At 34.0% G+C, this 26,500-nt stretch overlaps 1 protein-coding gene across 1 annotated transcript in view; it reads right to left on the minus strand.

The window, feature by feature from the left end:
• The window catches only part of LOC145669125 (pancreatic triacylglycerol lipase-like), a 58,327-nt gene extending 33,786 nt beyond the window's left edge, over nucleotides 1-24,541 (minus strand). The window contains exons 1-4 of the mRNA XM_081737471.1: nucleotides 24,475-24,541; nucleotides 18,703-18,875; nucleotides 7,329-7,457; nucleotides 1,370-1,507 (exon numbers count right to left, since the gene is read on the minus strand). Coding sequence (XP_081593597.1) covers nucleotides 1,370-1,507; nucleotides 7,329-7,457; nucleotides 18,703-18,875; nucleotides 24,475-24,529 — 495 coding nt within the window. The 5' untranslated portion in view covers nucleotides 24,530-24,541. The remainder of the gene's footprint in view (nucleotides 1-1,369; nucleotides 1,508-7,328; nucleotides 7,458-18,702; nucleotides 18,876-24,474) is intronic.
• Between the last annotated feature and the right edge of the window lie 1,959 nt (nucleotides 24,542-26,500).

A 26,500-nucleotide genomic window follows, 5' to 3' on the forward strand; every position in this document is an offset into this window, starting at 1 on the left:
ATGGGAAATGAATGAAATGGTGGGATGAGAAAAGTGGGAGGAAACGGGAGAATCCCGGGAAAGCCCCCCCCACACACGAAGTTTGTCCACTACAAAGTTCATTTGGGGGGCTGGTATCGAACCAGGGACCCCAAGCACCAGAGGTGAACGCTCTACCACTAAGCCACCGCGGGCCCCCAAGAATCCAACAGATATGGATCAAATTTTCCACATAGTTGAGGCTGTCATTACATTTTCAAAGGAGGAAACGGGATGGATGGGGATATATATATATAAACAAATAAAAATGAAAGTAACTGTCTTCGTGACTTGAATCATCCTTGAATCACCCTCGTGAATTTTCAAAATACATGAGATTCTGAACTACAATGGATTTTATCATATCACTTTCACAGTGCAACTTATGGCTATGGGAGGACAGTATATAAAATGATAAAAAATGACCAATATTAGTGTGGAGTCCATCGTATTTTGGTTCACTAAGATGAACAATAACACTTCCGATCCCGTTTAAATCCATTCCCGAAACTGAAGCAGGAGAGAGAAAATATATAAAAATGACCAATATCAGTGTTGAATCATATTCTTAGGAGTCGTTAAGATTAACAATGACAATTGCGATTCCGTGTCCCGCAACATGGAATCAGGAGAGGGTTTATATATATAGTTATCAAAAATGGACAATATTGGTGCGGAATCGATAGCTTTTGGGGCCATTGAGATGAACAGTGACACTTTTGATGCCATTTAAATACAAATTTAGCCACGCAACGTCTGGCGTAGGAGGGAAAGAAATATAAAAATGATCGAAAATGACCGATATCAGAGAGCGGTTTAGTAATAGGCAAATGTGAGTGACTAACGAAACGTTTAACTAATTTTTTTCTTTTTTCTACCCTGCAAAGCAAGTAATTCAATGCTATCCATTGCTAATTACTTCACATCTACTACTTTAATACGATACTCAATGATTCATGATTTGAAAGTATTATACACAACAGAAAAGGAGCTCTTAAAGCAACTATAAACAACTAGGGATATAGCGTCTTATTTTGGTGTGTTTTCAACGCCAAAGTGGACGCCTCCTGCTCATATCGTAAACATCTAGTTGCTGGCACTGAGAATTTGCAATATGTTTAACGGTATAAGCAAACTAAAAGCACACATTTAACATTTATACCAAGTAACAAACAATACACTATATTAACTTTGTGAACTTACTAATTTATATGAGTAGCTGTTCTGGGACCTTATTGTTCTTATGTGCACACAAATAAGATTCAAAAGTGTTAGTCATTTTGAGTTGTCTTAACATCATCAGTTTCACTTATAGTAAATTACAAACAAGTGTAGGCAAAATTGTTATTACCGTAAGATATTTGATTAAATCAGCTATGGCAAGACCAACAACTCTTGCATCCGAAACTGCATCCTCGTATGTACCGTGGCTATTCCAGAGGACTACAACTGCATTATTGTTCTTCTTGGAGTAGTCCATGGCAATGCCCTGAAAATAAATATTTCTATGTTCAAGTAATATTCCATAATAATTTTGATGGGTATATATATATATATATATATATATATATATATATATATATATATATATATGTGTGTGTGTGTGTGTGTGTGTGTGTGCCGATATCAATTATTCTTTTTTTTTTAAGATTACTTTCCTAATGATCCCAAATACATTTCAGGAGGATCTAGAAATACCCTTTGCACCCAGACCATGGAACACTTCAACGGATACAGTAAGGTTGCAGTTAACTTACTCCAATGGGTTTATGTTAATAGGTGCTCCAGACTGAACGATCCTCTGTCTGTTTGTATTAGTATACTTTCCCCATGGTTTCATGTAAATTTGGAGATTATCTATCAATCGTTTTGGAAGCTAAACGATCTTAATCTCACCATTGCATCACACATAATTTCGACACAGGTGGAAAGATTTGGATGGTATTTTATTTTAAAATGCATAGTTTCATGATGATTTTATAGAAGTTTAAATACGGTCTGATTATAGTCTCAAGAAATAAACCGTGAAATTCTTGAATAGCTCACATTGTTAACAACGTAATTAACCGACTTCATTGTCTTCATATTCAGTGATAATTTTAACGTGAAAGTACCAGTTTGTATTATTCTCTTTCAGATCCAACGAGCATATTTTCTCACAGGGTCAGTTGCTTTTTCTCCACAAGTTGAAGAGTTTTGGAGCTACAGCATGAAAAATATTATTAACTGATACTTAATCAGGTCTCTATCTCCACATACAATTTCGTAATATGCAACCCGATTTAATATACATTTCCTACGATAACAATTTTATAGTAAGAAAATGTTCTACATATACGTTAGATATCTAACTAATTTCCTAATGAGCTCGCTGTAACCCATTTACTGCGGAAAGACTTTCTAGGTCGTTATCTAGTGCATAGATATTGTGCACACACGAGAAGAGCATTGATGGCAATACTAAATGGAGAACAAAGACACTTTTTTTTTATTTTCCGATCTTGGAATACATATCGAAGTTGCTAATGGTTTATCGTCAAAATAAATGCATCTGTATTATAAAATGTATACTCACTTAGGCCTGCTATCTACCGAGATAACACTTTTTTTGTCTCTACAGTAAGGTGCTGACATCTAAGCAGAAATAGTATAACTAAGTCTTGCCTTGCATCCAGTAACAAATTTCATCATCACCGCGATTAGTAAGGGATACGTTTTTATGACACGCACATGTATATCGCTGTTACGCAGGATTAAAAGAATTCTAACTGACTTAAATCACACTAGAAAGCAGAAAATTAAATCTTATTTTAAAAGAAAGACAATTGTAGTAGTCTTGAATAATAGTGCTAGGAAACGTGAAATAATAATAATAAACCACATAGAATCGCATAATAATTCATTTTTGTTCTTATTTTTTTTTTAAATCTGGTTTTCACCATGCCAAATAAGTAAATACCTAAAATAAAATAAATTTACTTGGTAATTTATCAGATATTAATTAGTTTGCTTTACACTTTCTTCAAAACAGGTGTCCATGTCATTTGAAATTCTTATCGTTTGGAAGGAGCAGAAGAATTATAGTGATGATTGCTAGTTCTGCTTTACTGAAGATGTTGGCGTCAATACAAAAAAAGGTAGTTAACCCAAACATCCCGTCACAAATAAGGCATGTGGGTCACGGCACAGACATTCCTGTCCCAAAATCTTCATCTCTGCTAGAGTGCGATAGTTATTTTAGGTCGCAAGGAGGAGAGTGACATAGAAGATGACAACTTCGAACCGACTAGTGGTTAATCTCTGCCTATAATTTTTCACAAAATGATCTTAATGATTTGGTTCGAGACTTTAAGCTGTCGAAAATGTCACCAGAAATTCTTGGTTCTAACCTAGAGCTAATTCAGGTCTGTGGTACAGAGTTTGAATTTGACAAACGTAGAGAACGGCAATTTTAACAGTACTTGAACAAAATGGATATCTTTGCACTGTTGTTATGTGTTTCCATAATGAATTAAATTTTCCTGTACTTCTCACTAACTGCAAATTGGTTGACGATTCTAACATAACAAGCTTAAAATGTTTCATTTATGACATTTGAAATAAGTTCCCATATCTTGTACCTATTGTTCATTCAATTTTAGTGAAATACTTATGAAACGATTAATCTAACTACAAATAAAATTAAATATCCAGGACATGGATGAGAAGTGTGCGGTGATTTCAAGATATTGGGCATTTTAGTACGACAATAATTTGGATATACCAAAGTACCATTTGGAAGTGGGATACAAGTGAATGAAGTGAGCTTTGGGTAAGAAGGGAACGGTATCTTGGAATACAGGACTTATAAACATTGTAAACAAACTTTGTTTTTTTTTCAAGATAAAATATTAAAATATTATTTCCAGCTCTTCACATACGTTGGGAATATTTTGTGAAAACACTTTACAGAGGGAACAATTTTTCAAGTTTATATGTAATAAATTTCCATCTATGTCCTATAGAAAAGTGAAAAAAAGGCATATTGTTGGTTCCTATTTGCGAAAACGTATGAAAGACAGATTTTGAAACAACAACAATTTCAAGTGAGAGAGATGCCTGGGTCATTGAAAAGAGTAACAGAGAATTTTATTGGTAACCACAAGGGTTCAGATTATAAGAATATTTTAGAAACCATGGTTTGAAATTTCCGGAATTTGGAATAAACGTCATTCTTACGATGCACGTCTTGAATTCGAATCTGAACTACTTCCCAGAAAATCTTGGTCAAGTAAGTAAGGATCAAGTGAGATGATGAGAATATGAGAGATATCGAGCATAGATGACAAGGTAGGTGAAGTTTTAGTATGATAGTGGACTATTGCTGGACCATAAACAGACGAGCATCAGAACGAAAGCATAAACTCATAAAAGATTACAGAAGAAAGCAAAATAAACTACTGAAAAGTTTGTCTGTTTTACACATTCATCAGATGTATGGTTAGGGTGTGCATATATAGCTAAGGATGAAAACAGGTTTATAGGTGAATATATTCAGGAACATTTACATTTACGTATAAATTTATAAATAATTCAATGCAGATATCTGTATAGTTCACTTGTATTTCTGTTCCTATATACAATATATACATTTATACTGTATTGGGTTGGAATTTTAAAATCAATTGGCGGAAAAACCTAGGGTGGGGAGAGAAAAGTGATTTCATTTTCGGAATCATCATGTCAAAAGTTATTAAATTCAACTATGAATACGAAAATTAGTTTCAGATAGTCTTCGTTTGCAGCCCTGTGTTATTTTCTGGTTTTTAACGGTGTTTTCGAGCTCGCTTCATATTGAATCCCTAAAAATTGTTTAAATTGTATAGTATCTTAAGAATATTTGGTAGCAATAATAGCAAAGAAGTATATTGGACTACAGAATAACTATGGTGCATATGTCTGCAAGTAACAAAACATGATTTAATTCCAAGCCACATCAGTTTCTTATTAGTATCTTTTCGTTTTCTTAGACCGACTTATTGCATTAATCCGTGCGAAACGCTCCTCTTACCATTCGTTGTCCTTATTCCATTGTCTAGAAATATTGAACACAAAAAATTATTTAATTGCTTTGCACTGCATGATACAACAAACTGGTTGATAGTTTTGGACTCTTCTCAGACCATTTAGAAATATGTAAAATTAATTACTGTAACAGGGAATAGTGCAATATCCTTATGTTGCTTTTAATATCAAAACAAATAATCCTGAATTATATCACCCCACAAATTTATGTAATTATGTTTTGTAACATGAATGGGAAAGTATATAGTTTGGTATAGTGCAGTGATTACAAACAATATCTATGCGTGTTTTAAAACCTTCATTGTATCTCAATATTCCTTTTTCTTAGTTGTCTAGATTTAGTACCATTGCATCATTATTTTTCATCATCTATCTACTTTCCTAAGTGATATCTTTTTTAGTTCTTGTCACAGATTACTACTGTCGATCCTCGATTTCCAACCATTAGATTTCCTACATTTCCTAATTTAGGCGTACAGACAACGACGTTGCTTGTTTTCATGAGCAAATCTTAATGGTTTACTTGATATACACTACAGCTCGAAAGTTTTTGAATATATCGGATGTTTGTAACCATTTATTATGACCCTATTATATTGGATGAGAAATTTACCGCCTTGCAAGAGATGTACTCCTGCTGAAGCATAGAATCGACTATTGAATCGAGGTCTGAAATTTACTACTGACGATATGTCAATTATTAATTCTTAAAATCTACAGCGTCTCTCAGACCTCGATTCGTCTGTCGTGAAATTTGATGCTATTGGTAACAGTACCTCCCATGCAAAGCAGTAAAGTTCTTGTGCCATATAATAGGATCATAGTAGATGCTTACAAAAATTCGAGGAGTTCGTAAACTTTGGAGCGGTACTGTATTTGAAAGCCAATGTACAGATAAAAATATTGTAATACAGTAATTAATACCTGCAATAATTTCATAAGTAATATGACTTGATAAAACACCTTTATACATTTGAATTCATTATAATTTTGTATTCTGGTGTCGCTTCGTTATTCAGCATTGAGTAGCATTCCTAGTAACGTTCTCCTTTGTGCACGGTTATCAGTTAAAGAAAGTATCTCTTTGTCTTATTATTAATTATTTTATGATAATAGTAAACAGTAGTAATGAAAACATTATTCCAATATTGTTTCCTTCTGATAAATGTTACAAAAATTGTGAATACTTAAAGAAAGTGCAGGTATTTACGACAAGCGTAAATTGCAGTGGATAAGATATTTATTTATGATATTTAAGTAAATATACTTAAACGGAAATACTCAACCGTAATTACTAACGCATTAAATGAGCATTTTTCGTTGGATAGTTTTAATTAGACAAGTGTTGTTTGATCCATAACTGCATCCGAATAAAAATTTATACCTCGTTCGATTTTCCAGAAAGCGTTCTTTCATGTTCTGTAACATTTAGACTCATATTAGGTCCTTAGGAAAGGAGTGTTACAAAAAGTAGGGAAACTCACTTATTTTAATGAAAAACTTAAGTCGGCTCTTCTATCATATATAAAAGATAACGAAAAATGTAAGCGGAACTATCGCCAATATATCCCGCAAATATTGGAAAAATTTAACCAACAAGTGCTAAGAAAAAGTAATATAGACGGGAGTGGAATTTGGATATTTTCCATATTGAAGGCATGTTGCACTAAAAACTGATGTGTAAGTACAGAAACTGCAGCAGGGTAACGGAGCAATGGATTCGTCTGTGAGCAAGCTGTTCCGTAACATTTACACTGATATCCAATCTCTTAGGATATTGCTAAAAATGTTGCTACAACACTTTCTTGGAGAGAAGGATACAGTAAAAACTATAAAATTGAATTATCCCTTTCCAAGAACAGCCGTGCTACTTGGTACAGCGAATAAAATTTATGAATATTGGACCGGGAAAGAAATGGTTTAAAATTCCAGTTTTGAATGATCAGAAAATTGATATTTGTTGTAAAACTGATATATATGAGAATACTGTACACACACATGATCACGATTTGTTTTAAACGAAATATATATCGTTTCATCGCCAGACACTTCCCTGATAGAGGAAACCAAAAAGTATGTTTCTACTGTTTTTACAACTCAGAATTATTTACATGAAGTCAATATGACCCCATATTAATTCTAAGGGTTAGTGTCCTGTTATAATAACAACTTATTCATCTATTTATCTAATGTATGTATTTACTCTAGTTAATTAAAGTTCTAGTATATCTACAATTGTTACTCACCGTGATATGCGTACTGAGAAGATTTTCATAACTATGTCCCGCTTTACCTATGTAACCGTGAACTATAATTTTTAGTGGTAATTTCCAATCAACTCCAGAGAGATACTGAGATTTTGGAAGTAGATTTTGCTGTAAATTATGAAATAAAAACATAATTATTTTCAATATTTCAACTGCTTAAAAGTTTTAAAAAGTGTTTAGAAAAGCGTCTTTGTTTAGATGTTCATCTTGTAACATAGACTCAAATCATTTTGCTCAGTTCTTAATAGAACAAAATTCATTTTTAGTGGCAAATTCATTTTTATTCTACATCAAGTTGAAATGAATGCTAGAACATGCAAGTTAGGAACTTCGAGTGAAACGGTACATTTAAAACTAGCATTAAGATCAAAACTATGGTTTCATTGCACATATAAATTGACATTCTAACAGAACACAAACTTTGAGTATAGTAAGAAACAATATACTTACTAGAGAATTCAACATATCTGTCTGTGTATTACATACTGGGGCTTTCCAGGTCAAAACTTAAACTACATTTTTTAATTTGAAAATAATATTTTAATAGTATACAGTAGTTGGTTCCTTTATTTTCTATCACTTTTTTCGCTGTAAAACTCACATTATTTTGGTCACAAAATTGACACGTGGTTTTCACAGGCTTTTTTAAATGAACCTAAATCATTCAAGTTCAGCAGAGACCGAAACAAATGGGATTACACTTTGACAGCGTGGAATATCTTTCCGTTGACAGTTCCTGATTTTCTAACGAGTTACTAGGTGTGCTGAGGCTAATTGTAGTCAGTATAGGTTTGACTCTTTTGTTTTGCTTGGCAACAGCAGCTCGTGGTGTATAATGCCTTCCAATCCCACCAAATGGACAGAGTAACTTTCCTCGGCTTCACAGAGTGAAAAGCTCGTCGTCGATTCAACCATGATTTCTCTAGGATATTGTTGTCTTAGTTTACAAATTTTTCATCACTTGTGATCAATTGTTTCAGAAATTGACGTTTCCCGGATCTCGCTACGTTTCAGTGGATGTTCACTACTAAAGATTCGATGGACCAAAAAGTTTCTCAATCAGATCATTTGGTTCCTGCTTTCTCTAAATAGATTGCATTGATAATTGATGGTTATTTAGATTAGCGACGATGTCATGACTGGTTCCATGCTGGTCTTGCTCTTTTATTTCTCTGAATATCTCATTAACGTTTGCAAAAATTGGTACCTTGCTATAAGAGCATCTTTAAAACATTTTTCCAGATCGACAACATCTAAATAATCTTTTGGCTATTGGTTTTGATCATGCATATTAGCCTAAATAACATTCATTTCTTTATCGGCTGGTCAGCATTTCCGGTTTGGTTGTAATAACATTGCAGAATGTAGCATCGTTTCGTGGAACGTTCAGAATCCTCACAGATAATACTTTATGTCTGTCCCTAAGAATCCCAACACTTTCCCACACCGTTGTTAGCTTCAATTATCAGTTCTAAAGTGACGTTTGGCTTGGCTCACTACGACTCATACATTTAGTAGATTTGGAACACCATATCCTGTGCAAAAGATTCAATACTTTTTAGACAATCTGATATACGTATATTCACATTTCTTTTTACGTTAATGCAAAGATATAAGAAGAGAAGTGGTACAGCATCTAAGATAACAAAAATGAGGACAACAGAGAGTAATACGGGAGCATAGGAAGATTCCTGCAATCAACACGGAATATGTTCTGGTGGCACAGATGCTCAATGTGAAACAACTCTTCTAGTTTTTGTGTTCGAATCAATCACTGCATTATTATTATTCTCAGATTAACTTCGTTTTTATTGAGACTAAAAAGGAAACCTCACTCTCACTTAAACTTTTCTTTAAGCTGAAATATACAAGAAGTAATGTATTCTGATAATGGTATTCATGGTGAAACTCTAATATATATAACTTCCATAACTTGATTAAGATTCAGGCCGTCGACTACTGGCAAGTTTTCGACCTGAAGACGCTCGACAATACCTGTAAGTTGCCTGTCACGTTACTATGAAAATACCATCAATATTGCTTATTCTCTCTATAATAGGTACACATTCTGAAATTTCAGAGGGTGGACATATTTCCATCAGGCATCTATTTGAACAAGCATTACCTTTTAGCACTAGAATGATGACATATTTTATCGTCTCTCTCTTATCTTTTACTAGAAACCTTGCTTTCAGAACATTATGAAAAAATATGTTGAAATATATGACAGAGATTAATAAACAGCAGTTACAGGGCATCGTGTTAGCCATATTTGTTCACATTTGTCAGCTGTTCTGATTTGTTTCAAAAATTCAATATTTGGATATATAAAGTCAAATATATTTGCAATCAAGTGTCCGAAATTAAATTCACATTTCACTAGAGCACAGAATAAGATGATAAATCAGAAAGTTCCGGAAGAAAACATTTCAATTTAAATTTTTATACTGAAAATTCGGACATGTCCGCATAAAACCTTACATATGGAAAGCTAATGACAGCAGACATATACATACATCCAAAATTTTATTACGCATATTATTATATTGCGTAGAGTTAGCAACAAAAGTATGCCTTCCCTGACAGCTATAACTCACATTCTTTCGAGTCCAATACTTTCCCTGGTATCACGAACGCCTTCAGAGATGCTATGTAATTTACATCTAACATCTCACCCTCCAGACAACAGCTTGTAAGACTATACAGCACTGAAAGAAACATTTGTTATGAATTTGGTGAATGAAGAAATGCCTCAATTTTGAGATTAATCTCTATTGTTTCCATCTATCTATTGCTTCTCTATATAATATAATTTGCTGTGTGCATACTGTATTATTTCGCTACATCCAACTGATCATACAAGAGTTGGGAAGTGGCCAAAATTAACTGAAAGTATTAAATCTGGAACGATTGAAGAAAATATATTTGTAAACCCTGTCTTCATTTGTGGACCTACACCAATTGCCCGTCATTCTCATTATTCAATATCTTTTCCCACGTCCGCAGATTTTGTATATCAACATAGTATCAACTAATATTGAAATTAAAGCACTTTAAAAATTTTGGACCTGCAGGCATTGGAAATTGTCAGCCTTGGTAGAAAACGAATGCTGTAACCAGTTTCCTATCACAAATAGTTACTTCGTGTCGGACAAAACTATGAACTAGTTAAAGTTCTTTCATCTAAGACTAGTGCAGGTTCTAAGGTCTGTATGAAGAGACAATAATTAATTTTATTACTCTTTATTTCCTCCTTATCCTCTCAAGAGGATGAAAAAGACCTTTCTCAATGAGAAAAATGTCTCGAAATGTTCCTTAAATTGAGGCCGAGGTTTTTATATTCGTTATACAGAGTAGGGAGATGACAGAGGTTATGTTTTTTATTATTTGCATTGAATCAAGATGTCCAGGAATATTAGTTAGGTTAGGAGATACTTTAAAGTGTAGTATAGTAAACGTATAAAGTACAGTAAGCGTATTACGTAAATACTATCGTAATTTGTCCCCTCTACTCGTACGCAACTACCTAACGGAACACCCGAATCTTGCTAATTGACAGCCGTTATCAAGCTTTACTTTTAGACAATAATTGTTATTGCAATTTCCCTACTGTGTTGTCACTATTATTATTATTATTATTATTATTATTATTAACGATCATTTCAAACCACCGTCTGTTCACATAAGTTGTTGGGACGTAAAATAAAATGTGACTTCTGTTGAAACTATGTTTAAACGTTCTGAGAGCTTTAACACTCATACTATCCATCGCGAATTCACTAGTATCCAATTTAGAAGATAGTATCATAGACAAAAGAAGTAATTATGGTAATATAAAAAAATGAGTTCCAGCAGTCAACAAATTTATACGTTTTATGGCCTCTATATACAAAACAAGTTTTTTTTTGAATATCCATTTATCCGTCCCAATCTGACATGTTTATTCGTCACAATAATACACAGTTTAAAGAATCCATAACAAATTTTAAACATGGGAATCTCTTTGAGAGTGTCATAAATTTTCCTTCTATCCCCAAGAAACACTAGTCTCCTGAAAGGTAACAAATGAATGTAAACTTCTCGAAACCAGCGATTCACTTTCCCTTATACTTCATAAGTCATTTTTCTGGAAAAAATATCTACTAGTGATAATTTATCCATCGTCATGACTACGTTTCAGACGATTGTCTCAAACTCACTGCGATTATTATTTTTTATTCTTTCATAAATATATCTTTAATTTAATAATCTACTATTGTATAAGTTATTTGTTCTCAGCAAATCCATAAGAGTTATTTGTCTTCCAGGAAATGTTTTCTCAAAAAATGGCTCCCATAACTGTTTGTGTTTCAAAAATAAACAATTGATAATAGTCTGACAATAGACGTGACTCATTTGTTCTCGAAAACAATCCACGAAGGCAGTTTTATTGTTAATTGTGTTTTCTTAGACAAATTCTTCAAAGAGAATTCGGACAATTTTTATGGTACCTCATAAATAATTATTTATTAAGAACTATAACTGCGAATAAATCCTTTCCCACGAAAATATACACAATGGATAGCCGATTCCTTAAAGTGAATATTTTTCTGGAAGTTTTCTTAGATACGGCTCATGCTATTTTCTTCATATTAGATAAACAAAATTTTCCTGAATAATCCTAAGAAATATCATAGGTCATATCATAAGAAAAATCCGAAAAGCGTAGTTTAATTCTGAAAGTGACTTTTATTTTCAAACGATGTTTGTTTAAAATATCTTTTTTTTATTTCACAAGAAAATGTTTTATTAATAGCCGCAGCATAACATGGTTTAGTGTAGGGAAAGGTCGGGAAGGTTTAATATGCTGACCAGCAATTTGCTGGGATGACTTATTTTCACTCCATTCCTTCACTTCAATTATGAGAAGTTTATAACCTATAATGCATTTATTCCGTGTTCAACATGTTTCTTGTTTTCAGAAAACAACGAAATGATGCATGACTAGGTGGGAATTTATGTAACCACTATTTCCAGTTATTATCTACTCGATACTCTGAAATTCATTATTTCTCTTTCTATTCACAGTAAACCGTACTCAAGAGAGCATACCTAGCGTGCTAGGAAGACTGTGCTACTTGACACAGAATTCGTTGTAGTAGAGCTTTATAGTCACTGCTCTATAGTTCGCGTCACCCGAATTGGTGTGTGGCGCTGTCCCAGTGTCACCCGAATAAGCTCTCAGTGCGCTGTTTCTAAATCTTTAGGAAGAAATCTAATCATTTATAATTGTTCACAAATACGAACAAAACCAATATTCCTCCCTAAAGGTTTAGTAACAGGGCATTACGAGCTTATTGGCTGATGCCACACTCAGTCGTTCTTTCGGGAAAAAAATGTTCCGTTCGTGCACATTTAGTATTCCGAAGGGCACTGCTGGTACTATTCTATTTATTGTTATATTATAGACGTATTATCTCGGTCTAAGCCTCTTCACAGAAAAATACTTGATACAAATTTAAACTGCTCATCCTTTTACATGAGCTTGAAAACTAAAATTATGGTTGTAATAAATGAAATATTTCTTCGATTTATCCACCGCTTGTTTACACTTTCAGCTCTTTTTTCTTATATTTTTTTACATTTTTATTTTTGTGCATCATCGTAAGTAGCGGAAAAAGGAATCAAAATTAGAATATACATGTTTTTGTATTTCCGCCAACGTGGAGGAAGAAGGATGTAAGAACCACTCTTAACTGTCAACGTAGGGCAATACGACACATTTTAGCAAGGTTCTAACCCACAATGCGAATTTGCTTGAAATTCCTATAGCTGATAAAGGAATCGAAAGTAGCTCATACGTGTTTAGTATATTGGTCAACGTGAGGCATGAAATTGGCAAACACTCCTACACTGCGAAGATAGTGTAATATTGCACCTGTTGGTAAAACCTTAACTACCTATGCCGTTAAACATACACGTTGGCATTAATATTTCAAACACTAGGTGATATCACGTTCCCTTTATGTCAACCGAATAATTATTGCAGGCCTCTAACTATTACTATGATTACCTGAGAGAGCATATATGAGTCAAATGGTACTAATAAATCGAGGAATTCTGTAAAACAAAAAAACGTACTAATCCACGGTAACATCTTTCCCTAAATCTTGGTGTTTGGTCGGAAAAGTGTGTCAATGTTTGATAGTACTTATTTGTGTGAAAGTGTATTTTCCACCACGAAAATTGTGAAGAATCGTTTCAGAAGCTGCCTTGCAGATTATTCTCTTTTACATCTCCTGCGACTCACATCAGGAATGAATGTAGATATCCCAGCCCTTGTAAACGCTGCTAGTCACCCTCATTTGTCACATTGAATAGGTATATAATCTTTTAAATACATTTTTTAAATATTTTTCTTTTCTAGCTTAATAATAATATTAATAATAATGCTAATAATAATAATAATAATAATAATAATAATAATAATAATAATAATAATAATTATTATTATTATTATTATTATTATTATTATTATTATTATTATTATTATTATTATTATTATTATTATTACCTACGGCCCTCCACTTTATTAGTTAAGACGGATATGTCCCTCAGGCTCATTATAATTGAACACCACTGGTATATATCCTATATTGAAGGACATCCTTGTTAAAACAGTAACCAATGAGTATCTTGAAATGTGGTGTGGGTCTGTAATATATCCGGGTTTGTACCACCACATTACGTGTCATGATGAAATCTTGGAAACGAAAACAGATTATATATAAGTGGCTGTAATTTTATAATATTTCGAACATGCAAATTTAAGTCATCTCCATGTAACATCACGGAATCTGCAAATCGACGCACATACTGTACCCATAGTTTAAAACCAAATACCTAGAGTGGTTGTAACTGACTTGTGAGTCTGTTTGTTACTATATGAATTGTAAAGTCTATCCCCATTTGGGGTGACATCCCGCACAGTCCGCTCACAGTTTCCAGCCCACGAATCTAATATAAGCACAATATTGTTATTTGTATGAGAAAAGTACGCATTCTACTCCCACAGACGAAAATGTTCTTTAGTGAGCTTGCCTTATTGTAAAGCAGCTACATACACATTTGCAGGACGGAACGTAGTTTCCTGTACACGGGAACCAAATTGTCTATTAGGTTAATGTAAGACCATGAATATAGGCAAGAGTACCTCACCGATTGCAGAGATGATCGATTTAATTGTGCAGCTGCGTGTAGTTGAACTCATAGATTGTACAGCAACTTCGACACGTTTCGAGCGACCTAAGGCTAAAGTACAACCTAATGAATCTCCAACTGAAAATCACTTTGGTTTGAATTAAACGCATGATCAGCATAAACGGCATCAACGTCATTCTGTAGAAGTTGAATAAAGTGTGATGTTTCATCTTGGGTGTGTCCGATTCATGGTTGTGCTTTAATTGTAATCACTGTAAGTGAAACAATGTTGTGTGCCCCTTAAATTCCCACAAGCATGTTTCTAAGATCGTAAATAAAGCTGGGAGACCCGGGTTCTATTCCAGGCGGGAGCACATGTGCTTACGATTCCACGTTACTCATTAGGTTCACGTCTCATATAGCCTCGCTCCTGAACGTGACTTTCAACTCAAAATCGCTTCATCTCACCGCTGTAAATAGAGCGAGGTTATGCTCCTGACTTGCCTGGAGAGCTTACTGCTACAGACCAACGTCATGCACTGGTAGACGTCGCCTACGGCAGGGACCTCATGCAATTTGCCTTTGCGTGTTTCTCCCAAAGAGACTTGCTTTCCAAACTGCATAACTGTTTTCTGAAACTTACTCTCTTGTGTCGCATAACAAACTGCAACGACAATCTCTTTTCCTTTTCCCTCTTCGAGAATTCAACTGATTTCCTCTTCTATTCCAAGTGCACATATTCACCAGTCACTTCACCGTGGGTCCCCGATGTTCTCCTTTCCACATATTACTTTTAAGTCTTATACACTTCTCCAGAGTCGTTGATGGAATTTGGTTCCATGACATCTTCATCTAAATCGAAGTGTACAGTAACGCCTTCGTAGAAATTTAGCCCGAAAAAAGCCACGAACTCAATGTAGTCCATACCAAACTTACTTGGCCAATGATCGAAACAGCGACCCCATGCACTAGATGTAAACACTGAACCACCGTGCCTCCCTTTTGAACGAAGAAAGGCAAGTACGGGTACCTGCTGTCTTTATTAAGGCTTTGTAAAGATCTAATAACTGTAGGTGCTTACAGCTATAATATATGTATTGTGTATTGGAAAGTTACTTCAATTTTCCACTTGGTATTATTGAGTGTATTCTGTACAAGCATCTTTCTGGTTAGGAAACAGTATGAGAACGTGTTAATGACAATGAATATGTTACTTAAACTTGACAACGGTGATAAATCCCACGAGGACAAATCCCAAAATGAGACACGAACAAGTGCCCATTTTTCTTATTTTGTTGTGAAGAACTGGATAGTTTTGTTCGTATTATTGATATGTTGCATGAAGTGGGCTATTTACGAAGCTGCACTAAATAACGAAAATTGATTAGCACTTGTGAATCTACTTCAAAACATTGAAAATCACTGACTTAAAGGGTTCAGTTATTTGGGTATCTTGAATTACGATTTCCAACTATCTGATCAGATATTGAACTTGACTGCACTTACAGCATTGCTTCTACAAGGAAAATAAAACATATCTCACATATCATCAGCAATTTTCTCACATGTGTCTATAGGTTGTACACACTGACTTAATCCCTTATACAGTATATTACCAGGTTGTACTACTGTCTTAATACTCGGAGCATTTTAATTTAATTCATAATTTTCTTTCTTTTTTTGTTACAGAAATAACATAGTCGCTTGGCTAACAGTGTGCAAGAACAAAAAAAAAATAAAAAACCGAGGGAGTGATCAGGCAACAAAACATCTAGTCATTACGTGTGAATTGCTTCAGATTACTGGCAAGGAAATAACTGTATCCTGCGGTCTTAATTTTGTTCTCCTTTTCTATGTAACCTTCTATACTTGCCGCGACCTTATCCTGATAGCCGAGATACGCAACTTCAATTCAGGCGTCTCCGCGCACATTACATAGTTCCTCCCGTTACACACGTAAAACATTACTTAGGAGATCAATTAAAAGAGCTAATTGAGTTCAAGTATATAAAAATGTTAATACACAAACAATATTTAAAAAAAAGGTACTAGATTTATTAGTAACGGGTTATGAAAATGACGTCACGACTCAGAATCGGAAAGAGAGAAGGAAAGAAAAGAGTGAAAAGCCGGTAGCTAAGATGCGAGTCTGTTGCAAGTGTTGCAAGATTATAAACTTAAAAAATCTTATATCAAAAACAGAAAACCAGTAAAATTAGTTAATTGATCAATGTTAGAAATCGTCCACAATGGATAGGAAATGACTTAATATTTTTATATGATATATAAATTAAATAGAGTTGCTACCCCGTAAGAAACTTCTATGCCTGCTGATAAATGAAACAAAACAAAGAACGAGACTCACATGTAACTTCTGTAACTTTTGTGCAGAGAGTAACACTGCTCTGCCAAATATCGTCTTCGTGCGTGCGTTAGTGTGGGTACGTGGGTGTAGTGAAACTGAAACCATGGACAGTATTAAGCGCGAAATTGAAATCATGAATGAATCCGAATTATCATCTTCTCAGTATTATCGCAAACACGAGGAAGGGAAACCTCTTTAAAGTCAAGCAAAGTAAATTGCCAACAATTTGTACGCTCGACTAAGAGAAAAATATGCAGACACAACTATTGAAGAAATTGTTAATATGATTGTTGCCGGTTTGCTGTGGTTTACTCAGTGTCAATGTAGAGTTGCTGTGCTTTTAGAAAAAAAATCGTATTTTTAATTTATTGTGTGGGAGGGTGGCTGCTCGTATGTTTCTGTTTATGATTGACTTTTTCCAGGTAGATATATAAGAATAACTTCATTTCTTATCCTTTCTTACCTTAATCAATTGAAATGAATAAGCAAAATAGTTTTCATGCTCTCGGGGTTAAATTGTGAGGATTGCAAATACATGACGTGCGAATTTCCAATACATTTATTACTATTGTCGTGTCTTCATGAATTATTAAAACAAATAAACCAAGAAACATATTTTTCGTAAGCGGCAGGAAAAGGACGAGAAATCATCGCTCCGCGTATATCAGCTGAAACTCAGAACAGCGCCAGTTGAAACCCTGGCGATTGAGAGCCAAACCAAAACACACACACACACATACAAAGGCTTCCCTGTGAAAAGGTTCGCGCGCCGACATGTATTAATGCGCTTGTGATGCGGCTCTCAAGTTAACATTGCGTTTAGTATAGTGTAGGTCCTTTTCAGTCCCAAGATATTCAGCATCATCTCTCCTCCTTAGGTTTGCGTGGTATATTTGATTTTCATTACTGATCCAAGGTATTTTCACTCTATACCTTGTCTCTGAATTCTGGAGCATAATGATAAACCCATGTTTCAACTACTGTATCTATTCTGGTAAATATTCCATTCCTTTGATTGGAAGAGGTAGAGTAAGTGGTGAGAATTGACGAACGTTTTGCTCCCTCTTCGTGTGTCACGTTTGATAGGTTAACTTTAAACGTTTCTATCTATTCATGTAGCCTTGTACGCGGTGGAACACTACCCACATATTTTGTTGAATGATTCCGACGAAAATGTTTCTGACTTATTCACAAACTAGAGATATGTTGGGTTTGTCTTGTACTTTTGCTTACTGCAGAATGCAAGGTCCTTCTCCAATAAAAGAATGAAAATGGAGGGATTAAGAACAAACTGAAGGCAGAAGATGTGCGCAAAATTTAAACAGGGATATGATGTTATTGTTGAAAATTTTCGACCTTCGGTCGTATATTTTATAGGTGTCATTCTGAGTTGGTCAAACCAAATCAATGTGTACCTAGTGTCAGTATCAACACTATTATCTGAATTGTGAGTAAAATAATAATACATTGCTCATAATCTCTGGACACTTTTCCATCAGTTTGAGGTTTGTTCTGATAATTAGTCAAACATCTGCGAGGATATTTATAACCTGCATCATATTATTTTGGCTAAAGTTCAAAACTGTTTTACAACCATGATGACCACGGTCTTCCAAGATTTTGGAGGCACGCTATTATTGTTGATGTGTACAATTATAATTTTCTTAGTGCGTCCTTTTCTTCTTTCTTTCTCCTTGTGCTGTCAAACTATGGCAGAACATTTCGGTATATAATACAAAATTTCATGCTTTTTTAATATGGATCACGTGTTTCAATTACTTATTGCTTTAAAAGTGAAACTATACTTACCGGCTTGCTACTTCCAGCAGGATAAATGCTGAATGTTGGATTAATAACGTAATATTTATGAGGATAGTTTATTGGTAACCAATCATCATTCCAAGCTGGAACACACATACTGCTCAATTCAGGATAACAGAAGCCCTGTTGAAAATCTTCGGGTAAACCCATTATTCCAGCATCTGAAGGAAATTAAATGTATATTATTTTAGGAGCAATGATACTAATTGAAAATGAAGATTAATAGTTCATTTTATTAAAGAATCAAATACCTGTACATTTCAAATTTAAAAATCATACTCTTTTGTTTGATAAGTGGTGCTTTATTTATTAATTTCGATATTCGATGTTTTATACTATGAACGGCGCGTAGTGGATCTCAAATATTCATCTTCATTTCTCAATACATTTATTAAAGATTTTATTTTATGTAGTAGTTTTGCGTAGTATGTAAGATATATTGTCATCAAGCAACTCAAAATAATAATTATTATAACGTTATATGTTAAAATTAAGTTGGTATAAAATTACTGATATCTGAATTTCTATATTTCTTTATATTCGTTAGAAATACATGGCCCTAATTGATAAACTATATGAAGTGTCGAAACAACACATATGATGATTGTAATACAGAATTAGCATGTTTCGTTTTTTTTTTGTTATTACTGATGGTGAATTATGAACTATGAACAGTATCTTTCAACATATTAGTTAAGGATTGCAAAACGCCTTTAATTTCTTTTTTGGTTATTTATTTCTTCAATTATTGTTTACGATCTGCAATGATATTTTGGGTCATATTTTAGTAATCGGTTTTTAAACTAGTGAAAGAAATGATAAATTCATTCGTCCTGCAAAGGGATTAAGGCAATTCTAATTACGAAACTATTGTCAGAAACCATTTATGTCGTATGTTATGGAATTGAAACTTATGACTCATTAGGAACAGAGTTATCCAAGTGGTCAGCTAGATAAATATATACAAAACTTATCTGAACAGTATATTAAGATATATTCATTTTTACAAGAGTCGATATTTGGAATTCCAAAGTCATTTTAATAGTTTTAATTAGGCTGTAAATTAGCACGTTTCATGAATTGCCTGAAATATTTCCATAGCCTGTTGAGAACGAGGTGCCTCACATGGGCTCTGAAAGTAGTCTTGAGCACAAACTATATTAATTGCTTTACGGGTATGAAAGTTTCGTCTGATATGCTTTGTACGAAAAACCTGGAACAGGCGAAATAAGTAAATTATGTTTATAACATACTTGTTGAAGAAAAATATAAAAAAATCCGGTCATATACTGATACGGTAATGCAGTTACTATTTCATTGGTACAGATAAACAAGTATTTAATTGAGAGCTGCGTTTCTATAGATAAGAGATCTTTCGAATTTAAAACTGTAAAATACTTTTCAGAAGACGTGTGTCTTTTGCTCAAACTCGACAACAGTAATACGCTAGGTAATCTAAGAAAATAAATAGAAACATTTCGTGATTTGCTTACAGGCTTTACGAAATAAAGTGTAACATCATACTGTACAATAGTGAACATTTATATTAATCAGAAAAGGTCTACCTGTTACGAATCCACCAATTCGTCTGGAATCGAACTTGAATCGCTTTTAGTACCCAAAGGTACGATAACTGGTCATATTACTTTCTTAGAATTCCTTGTAAGTCAATTTTGTCCAAGTTAGGCTATGCTTCCCTTTGTAGTTTATATGTTCGCTTAGTTCTACTGATTTAACTTAATACTGCAATTTATCACCCGATTCTTGAATGGTGTTTCTGTACAAGTGCTGATATTATAATTTATATTATTGGAAAGAAAATATCATTATTTCATCATCGTGAGAGATTTTATTAGAATTAACGTTCTATATGGATTGTGCTCCTGCTTTCTTGTTACTACAAAGGCACAACCGATATCGGTGCCTCTTATATCTAACATTTTTAGACGTTTTGTTTTTATTTTCAACATTTACCTCCTATATTCGAATCATTGTCTGTTTCAAAAACGGCTAAAAACACACAAATATATATTTGTTCAATGTTAGTGTAAAACAATGAACATTCGTATACCAATGCTAATCGTACATACAGGAACACTAAAGTGGGTCAACGACAGACCTCAAATTATTTACAAAGTTATTCAAGCATTGGTGCTAATATATGGCTAGATGATTTTCTTTTACTTAACTAGCTAAATAATGAGGTTTTACACGAACATATAAATGAAATAATTAATGTTTGCACCTGTAGTAGAGACCAAAATTATATATTTCTGTTTCTTCCAATGGAACACTCATTTCAGTTACAAATACGCACAAAAACAAATAATTGAAGAGATGCATAGATTAATTATTTCTGGGCAAAAGTGCCATTCATAGCAGTAGTAAGAGTATTGTAACCGTTTGTAAGTATTTGCAAGCAGTTTTTTCTACGCTTTTATGAGTTATGGTTTTGTTCATTGTATCTCTTAGTAAGATTTTATGCGCGGCACTAGTAGCCTTCGAGTGATGGACAAAAATAGCCTCGAGACTGGTATTAAAATTATAGCCCAATCAATTAATCAATTGTTAAATTTTTATTTTTGAAGGGATTTTCGTGGCGGAGCACATATCTCTGTTCACATGTCTATCAACCTTCGATCATATACTTTCCACTATGCTGCCGTCCTAAGCGAAAAGACCTTAACTCCTCATTTTGCAAAACTCAAGATATTGGTATGGAGATGTTCGTTGTACAATTCTGCATCTATCTAATGTAAAATTGAGGTGATTTGATTAATAGTTAGGCGGCAAAGACGTCATGAGTTTTACTGTAAGTAAAACTAACCAAAAACACCTTAACTGAAAATTCTTAAGCAAACATACCTTAAATACGTATTTTTCTTGGACTTAAGGACTTTTAGCTTCTCGTGTACAACGCGAATAAATACATTATGTAAAGAATTAAGCTGCAGGTAGAAAAAAATGTATTTTAAGTAAATTGTTTATCATCGTTTCCGCAATAATATTTCTGTGTTATTCCGTTTGCACCTATTTGTTTGTTTCGGGTAATAAATATTTTCTTCCAAGTTGCAATCTCTGTTAGCTCCTTTTTCTAGGTGCTTTTTTTAGGAAAAAAAAGAGTAAAACGCAGAAGAATAGTTGCTAGTTAATTTTGATTTCCAGTTTTGTGATTAGTGTCAGACCGAGAAAGGCAGTTGAAAGATTTGCTTTCTGTTTGCATTTCTTACCAGGATGACTGTGAATAGGTTAGCAGAGCAAAAGAAAATTATGACAATTGTGAAAGAGAGAGAGATTCAGAATTACAATTGACGTCTCACTTAGGACAGCAGGCAGTGGTGTACTCCAACGGGAAACAAACAAATCGTGATGAAGTCCATATTATAGATCAGATTTTTCATGAAACATGTGTACTGATCACATCATCAATCCTGCAGGGTTATGACACTACATTGGCAGATACAATAGAACAAGAATCTCCAGGTACTTCCTCTTCATATCTGAATAATATGTTTAATTCCGAATAATGTGTAAGATATGTTATAAGAAGAAAATTATAGTTCGCCTTGCGCTTCATCATGTAAAAAAGAATCAGATATCGTTTCCCACGAAATGTGTAATGATATAACAGTAATGACTTCTGACCATATTCAGGTAACTAAATTGGTTTACCTAAAAAACGAAAGAAGAACTGTTCAAGTATAGAGGAGCGAACGGAAATCAGATTTATCGCATTATCATTAAAACATAATGTTAAAACTCGTTGCAGTAACTGCCAAAAATGGATATACAAGGAAAATATCTCAGACGCGCAGGGTAGAAATAAATAAGCACTTTTCTGAGATGAGCAAAAATGAAAGCCGTTTGTTTGTCTTGGGATATACAATTCGTCATCCAGTACAAATACGTCGAGGAGCAGATAGTACATACCATAAAATGTTCTTTTGTTATTTCCTGTCTAATGAGTCTACATAATACAGAATATCAGTATATAAATCATTCTTGTTGGCTACTTGGTGTGACACATTTTTACACAGCGTTCTTCGCAATCACGTTTCTTCGATAACTGCATCCCCAGAAGTTGCAACTGGCTAAACGCCACGGAATGCAAAGGACCATGCCGTTGTCAAGAAACATATCGATTTGTTCAATCCAGTTGTTACACATTATTGACAGGATATTTTTTTATATTAAATATATCTTAGTGTATTTACAAATATATTCAACGTTAATATTGTAACTGTGTATTATGTAAATGTGTGAAAGTGAATAAAAAAGACGCAACTCTATAATACAAACATCCATCGTTTATGTAGGGACATAAGAAACAAAATAACAGTAACTCAAAAATTTACCCATAATGCGAAAGTGTAAAATATTGAAATATATTACCACATACATTTTAGATCGGGAAAATATATTTAATAGAGTTTTACTGACCTAAAAAAAAATAACGTACGGCCTAAGCCAAAACGTGTATTGCTCATTTTCTCGAAATTGTGTGAAATGGAAATAATGTATTTTCGATTAGGAGGGCCATATGTTCTGCTTCACCTCTCGATTTAATCCCTTCTCAAGGATGAATGAGACATTGTGGATCTTAGCTCTAACCCTTATCCGCGCCCAGGTGGAACAGGATCTGCGTCCGGTGTCCGTAAACGTTTTATCGATATAAGAGTTATGTGTTTATAAACAATGTGGCAATTATCCCTATATGATACCTCTGGGACATCTCAATCATGTTCCAGATGATTTTATCTGGGAATCGCTGTCCTAATCACGTTAGTAACAAGTAATAAATAATAGTAATAAAGAAAAATATTAATAATAAGTAATCTTAGGTCGTGCTGATTCTTTAATTTAAATGCCCGTCTGACTGTAGTTAGCGCGAAATTCCCTAAACTTATTAATAAACTTAATATAACTAATATACCATTCCAGAAAATATTAATGTTTTCTTGAATTTTATATTCTTTGGGCTTCTTTGTTTTTCTTGCAGTAGATAAGTAAAGGCACATTCTGCATAATGTGAATGTTCTTTCTGACCAATCAGACGGAATTTTATGTATAGCCATAATCACCGTCTTTTAACATTTTGAATCACTGAGGTAGGCACTTTCTGATGCTTATATGATCTATGACAACGTAACGGGTCTTGTGATCTGACAATTCTTTAACGAGAAAATACATGAGTGACTTCCAAAGTGGGAACCTTCGTGGGAGGAGCGAAAGGTTATCAAGAGGACCAAATACATTATTCAAAAGAAATTAAACAATGAAATCATTCTAGAAATGCAGAAGTGTCAGTTCTTTTCCGAACTACTAATCCCTAAAATTTGTATTGGGCAAAATTCGAACTAAACACTGAGATTTTCTCATTGTTTTTCCAAAATGCTTACTAATATTGACCAAAAGAAAGGACAGAAAAATTCATTGTCCGATCTCCATTGAGTGTGTAAAGCAGGATTACCCATGTAGTAGGCGAGTATGCTAACATTTTGTTTACAAGAACAAAGTTTATCGAGCGTATCACTGAAGTCAAAATTGAAATCTAACTTTAAAACATGTAGAGTTAGGTAAAAATTAATTTCAATCTGTTTTACTTTTCAAGAGCATTTGGCTACTGAAAAAATGTGCAGCTATTAGTAAGTACCGTGTGATGCCTACCTCAGTGAATATCGCACACTTGACCTTCGTTAGATAATGGTATTCATTAGCATATGAGGCCAGTGCTGCTACGTAGGAAAAATACAAACTTACCAACAACATTGTGCAAATCCACCAACAGCAAGGTTAAAATAAATGGCAGAAGCATATCCAATGTTTTTTGTATCTACGAAAAATAGAAGTAATTACGGTTTACACTTACATTAAGTTTGAGATAATTATTAGTACTTAATAAAGATTTTTATCATTTATTATTTCAAGAAAAGTTGGTATACTGTATATTATTAAAAAGAAATAAATTATCTGTCAGAACCTATGAATACGTAAGTGATTTCATTACACCTGCTTGATAGCATTATTTATTTAGTATGCTTCCCTCAAAAATTACACATTTTGCGAATTTCCATAATTGAAGCTATTTTCCACTGTAACAAATATTATGAGCAGTACTTAGAAAGTTTTCACAATTTACAATCGATCTTTATCATACTTCATCGTACATCCTGTTTACTATGCTACGTTTTCTCGGTAAATACACCAGCAATCATCAAAGTATTCCTTCTTTTCGCTTTCTTGTTATGTTTATTTTATTCTTATATTTATTTTTATCTCACTATTGTGCCTTTTGAGCAGACTAAATTCTTTACCACTTAATTTCAATCTAAATTGATACTTCATGTACTGTCTCTTTGTCCTTTTTTAAATTCATTGTAAGATATGAGTGACGTACTTTAATGGACGTACTCTATATAGTCGTATTTACTATCGTACGAGTTTACTTGTATACTTTTTATATACAGGGTGTTTCAAAAGCATATTACAACCTCCTTTAAAATCTGTAAGGATGCATTTATATTGAACTTCATGTATGGCCAAATGACATTCTGAAAACGATCATGGTACCGATGGCTAAGAAATCGAACTCAAAGAGATGTAAGGATTATAGAACCATTAGTCTCTTATCTCATGCAGCTAAAATTCTGCTCCGAATACTGAACAGAAGGTTATATGAAAGAACAAATAAAGAAGTTGAGGAGGAGCAGTTCGGGTTCAGAAGAGACAAGGGCACAAGAGATGCAATTGGATTATTAAGGGCGATCGGTGACATATTTATAGAAAAAGGGAAAGGGGTGTATGTTATATTTATTGATCTAGAAAGGGCTTTTGACTGCGTGAAATGGAAATTGTTGTTGGCAGTTCTAACGAAGATAGAGTTGGAATGGAAAAATAGAAGACTAATAAGAAACTTATACATGAACCAACAAGTAAGTGTTAGGATAGGGGAAGAACTGACGGAAGAGAGTGCAATTGGAAGGGGAGTTCGACAAGGATGCTGCCTCTCGCCAACACTATTTAATGTCTATCTAGAAGAGATAGTGAAAAAGAGCCTACATGATGATGATGGCATTTCGGTAAGAGGTAGAATGATTAGATCCATAAGGTTTACAGACATAATGGCGCTTGTTGCAGAATCTGAAAAGAAAATCAATAAAATGTTAGAAAAAATTAGAAAGGGCTTTGAAGAATATAGGATGAAAATAAATGTTAGAAAGACAAAAGCCATTGTGATTGGAACGAAGGGGTCTGTGTCAAATATAAAAGTAGGAGGGGAGAAAATAGAACAAATGAATAGTTTTCGACATCTGGGTATTATTCTTGGTAGTAACGTGAAGTGCGAACGTGAAATAAAGCAAGGATAGGAATGGCGAAAGAAGCCTTTAGGAGGAAGAAAAGTCTGTTTTGTGGGACCTTGAATAAAGGGTTGAGAAAAAGACTCATAAAATTCTTCGTGTGGAATGTTGTACTGTATGTGGCAGAAACGTGGACATTACGTAAAGGTGATGAAAATCGACTAGAAGCCTTCGAAACGTGGGTGTGGCGGAAAACGAATGAGAGGGTGTTAGAAATGGTGGGTGAGAAAAGAACACTTTTAGATATTATTAGGAAGAGGACGAGAAACTGGTTGGGACATTGCCTAAGAAGAGATTGTATCATGATGGACGTCCTAGAGGGTATGGTTGCGGGAAAGAGAGGGAGGGGGCGAAGGAGACTACAATTAGTGGATGATATAAAAACAGAAGGACCATACGCGAAGACGAAGGAGTTAGCGGAGGACTGT

The sequence above is a fragment of the Thermobia domestica genome, chromosome 13, assembly GCF_964235325.1.
Source record: "Thermobia domestica chromosome 13, izTheDome1.hap1.1, whole genome shotgun sequence".
In the NCBI taxonomy this organism is placed as follows: domain Eukaryota; kingdom Metazoa; phylum Arthropoda; class Insecta; order Zygentoma; family Lepismatidae; genus Thermobia; species Thermobia domestica.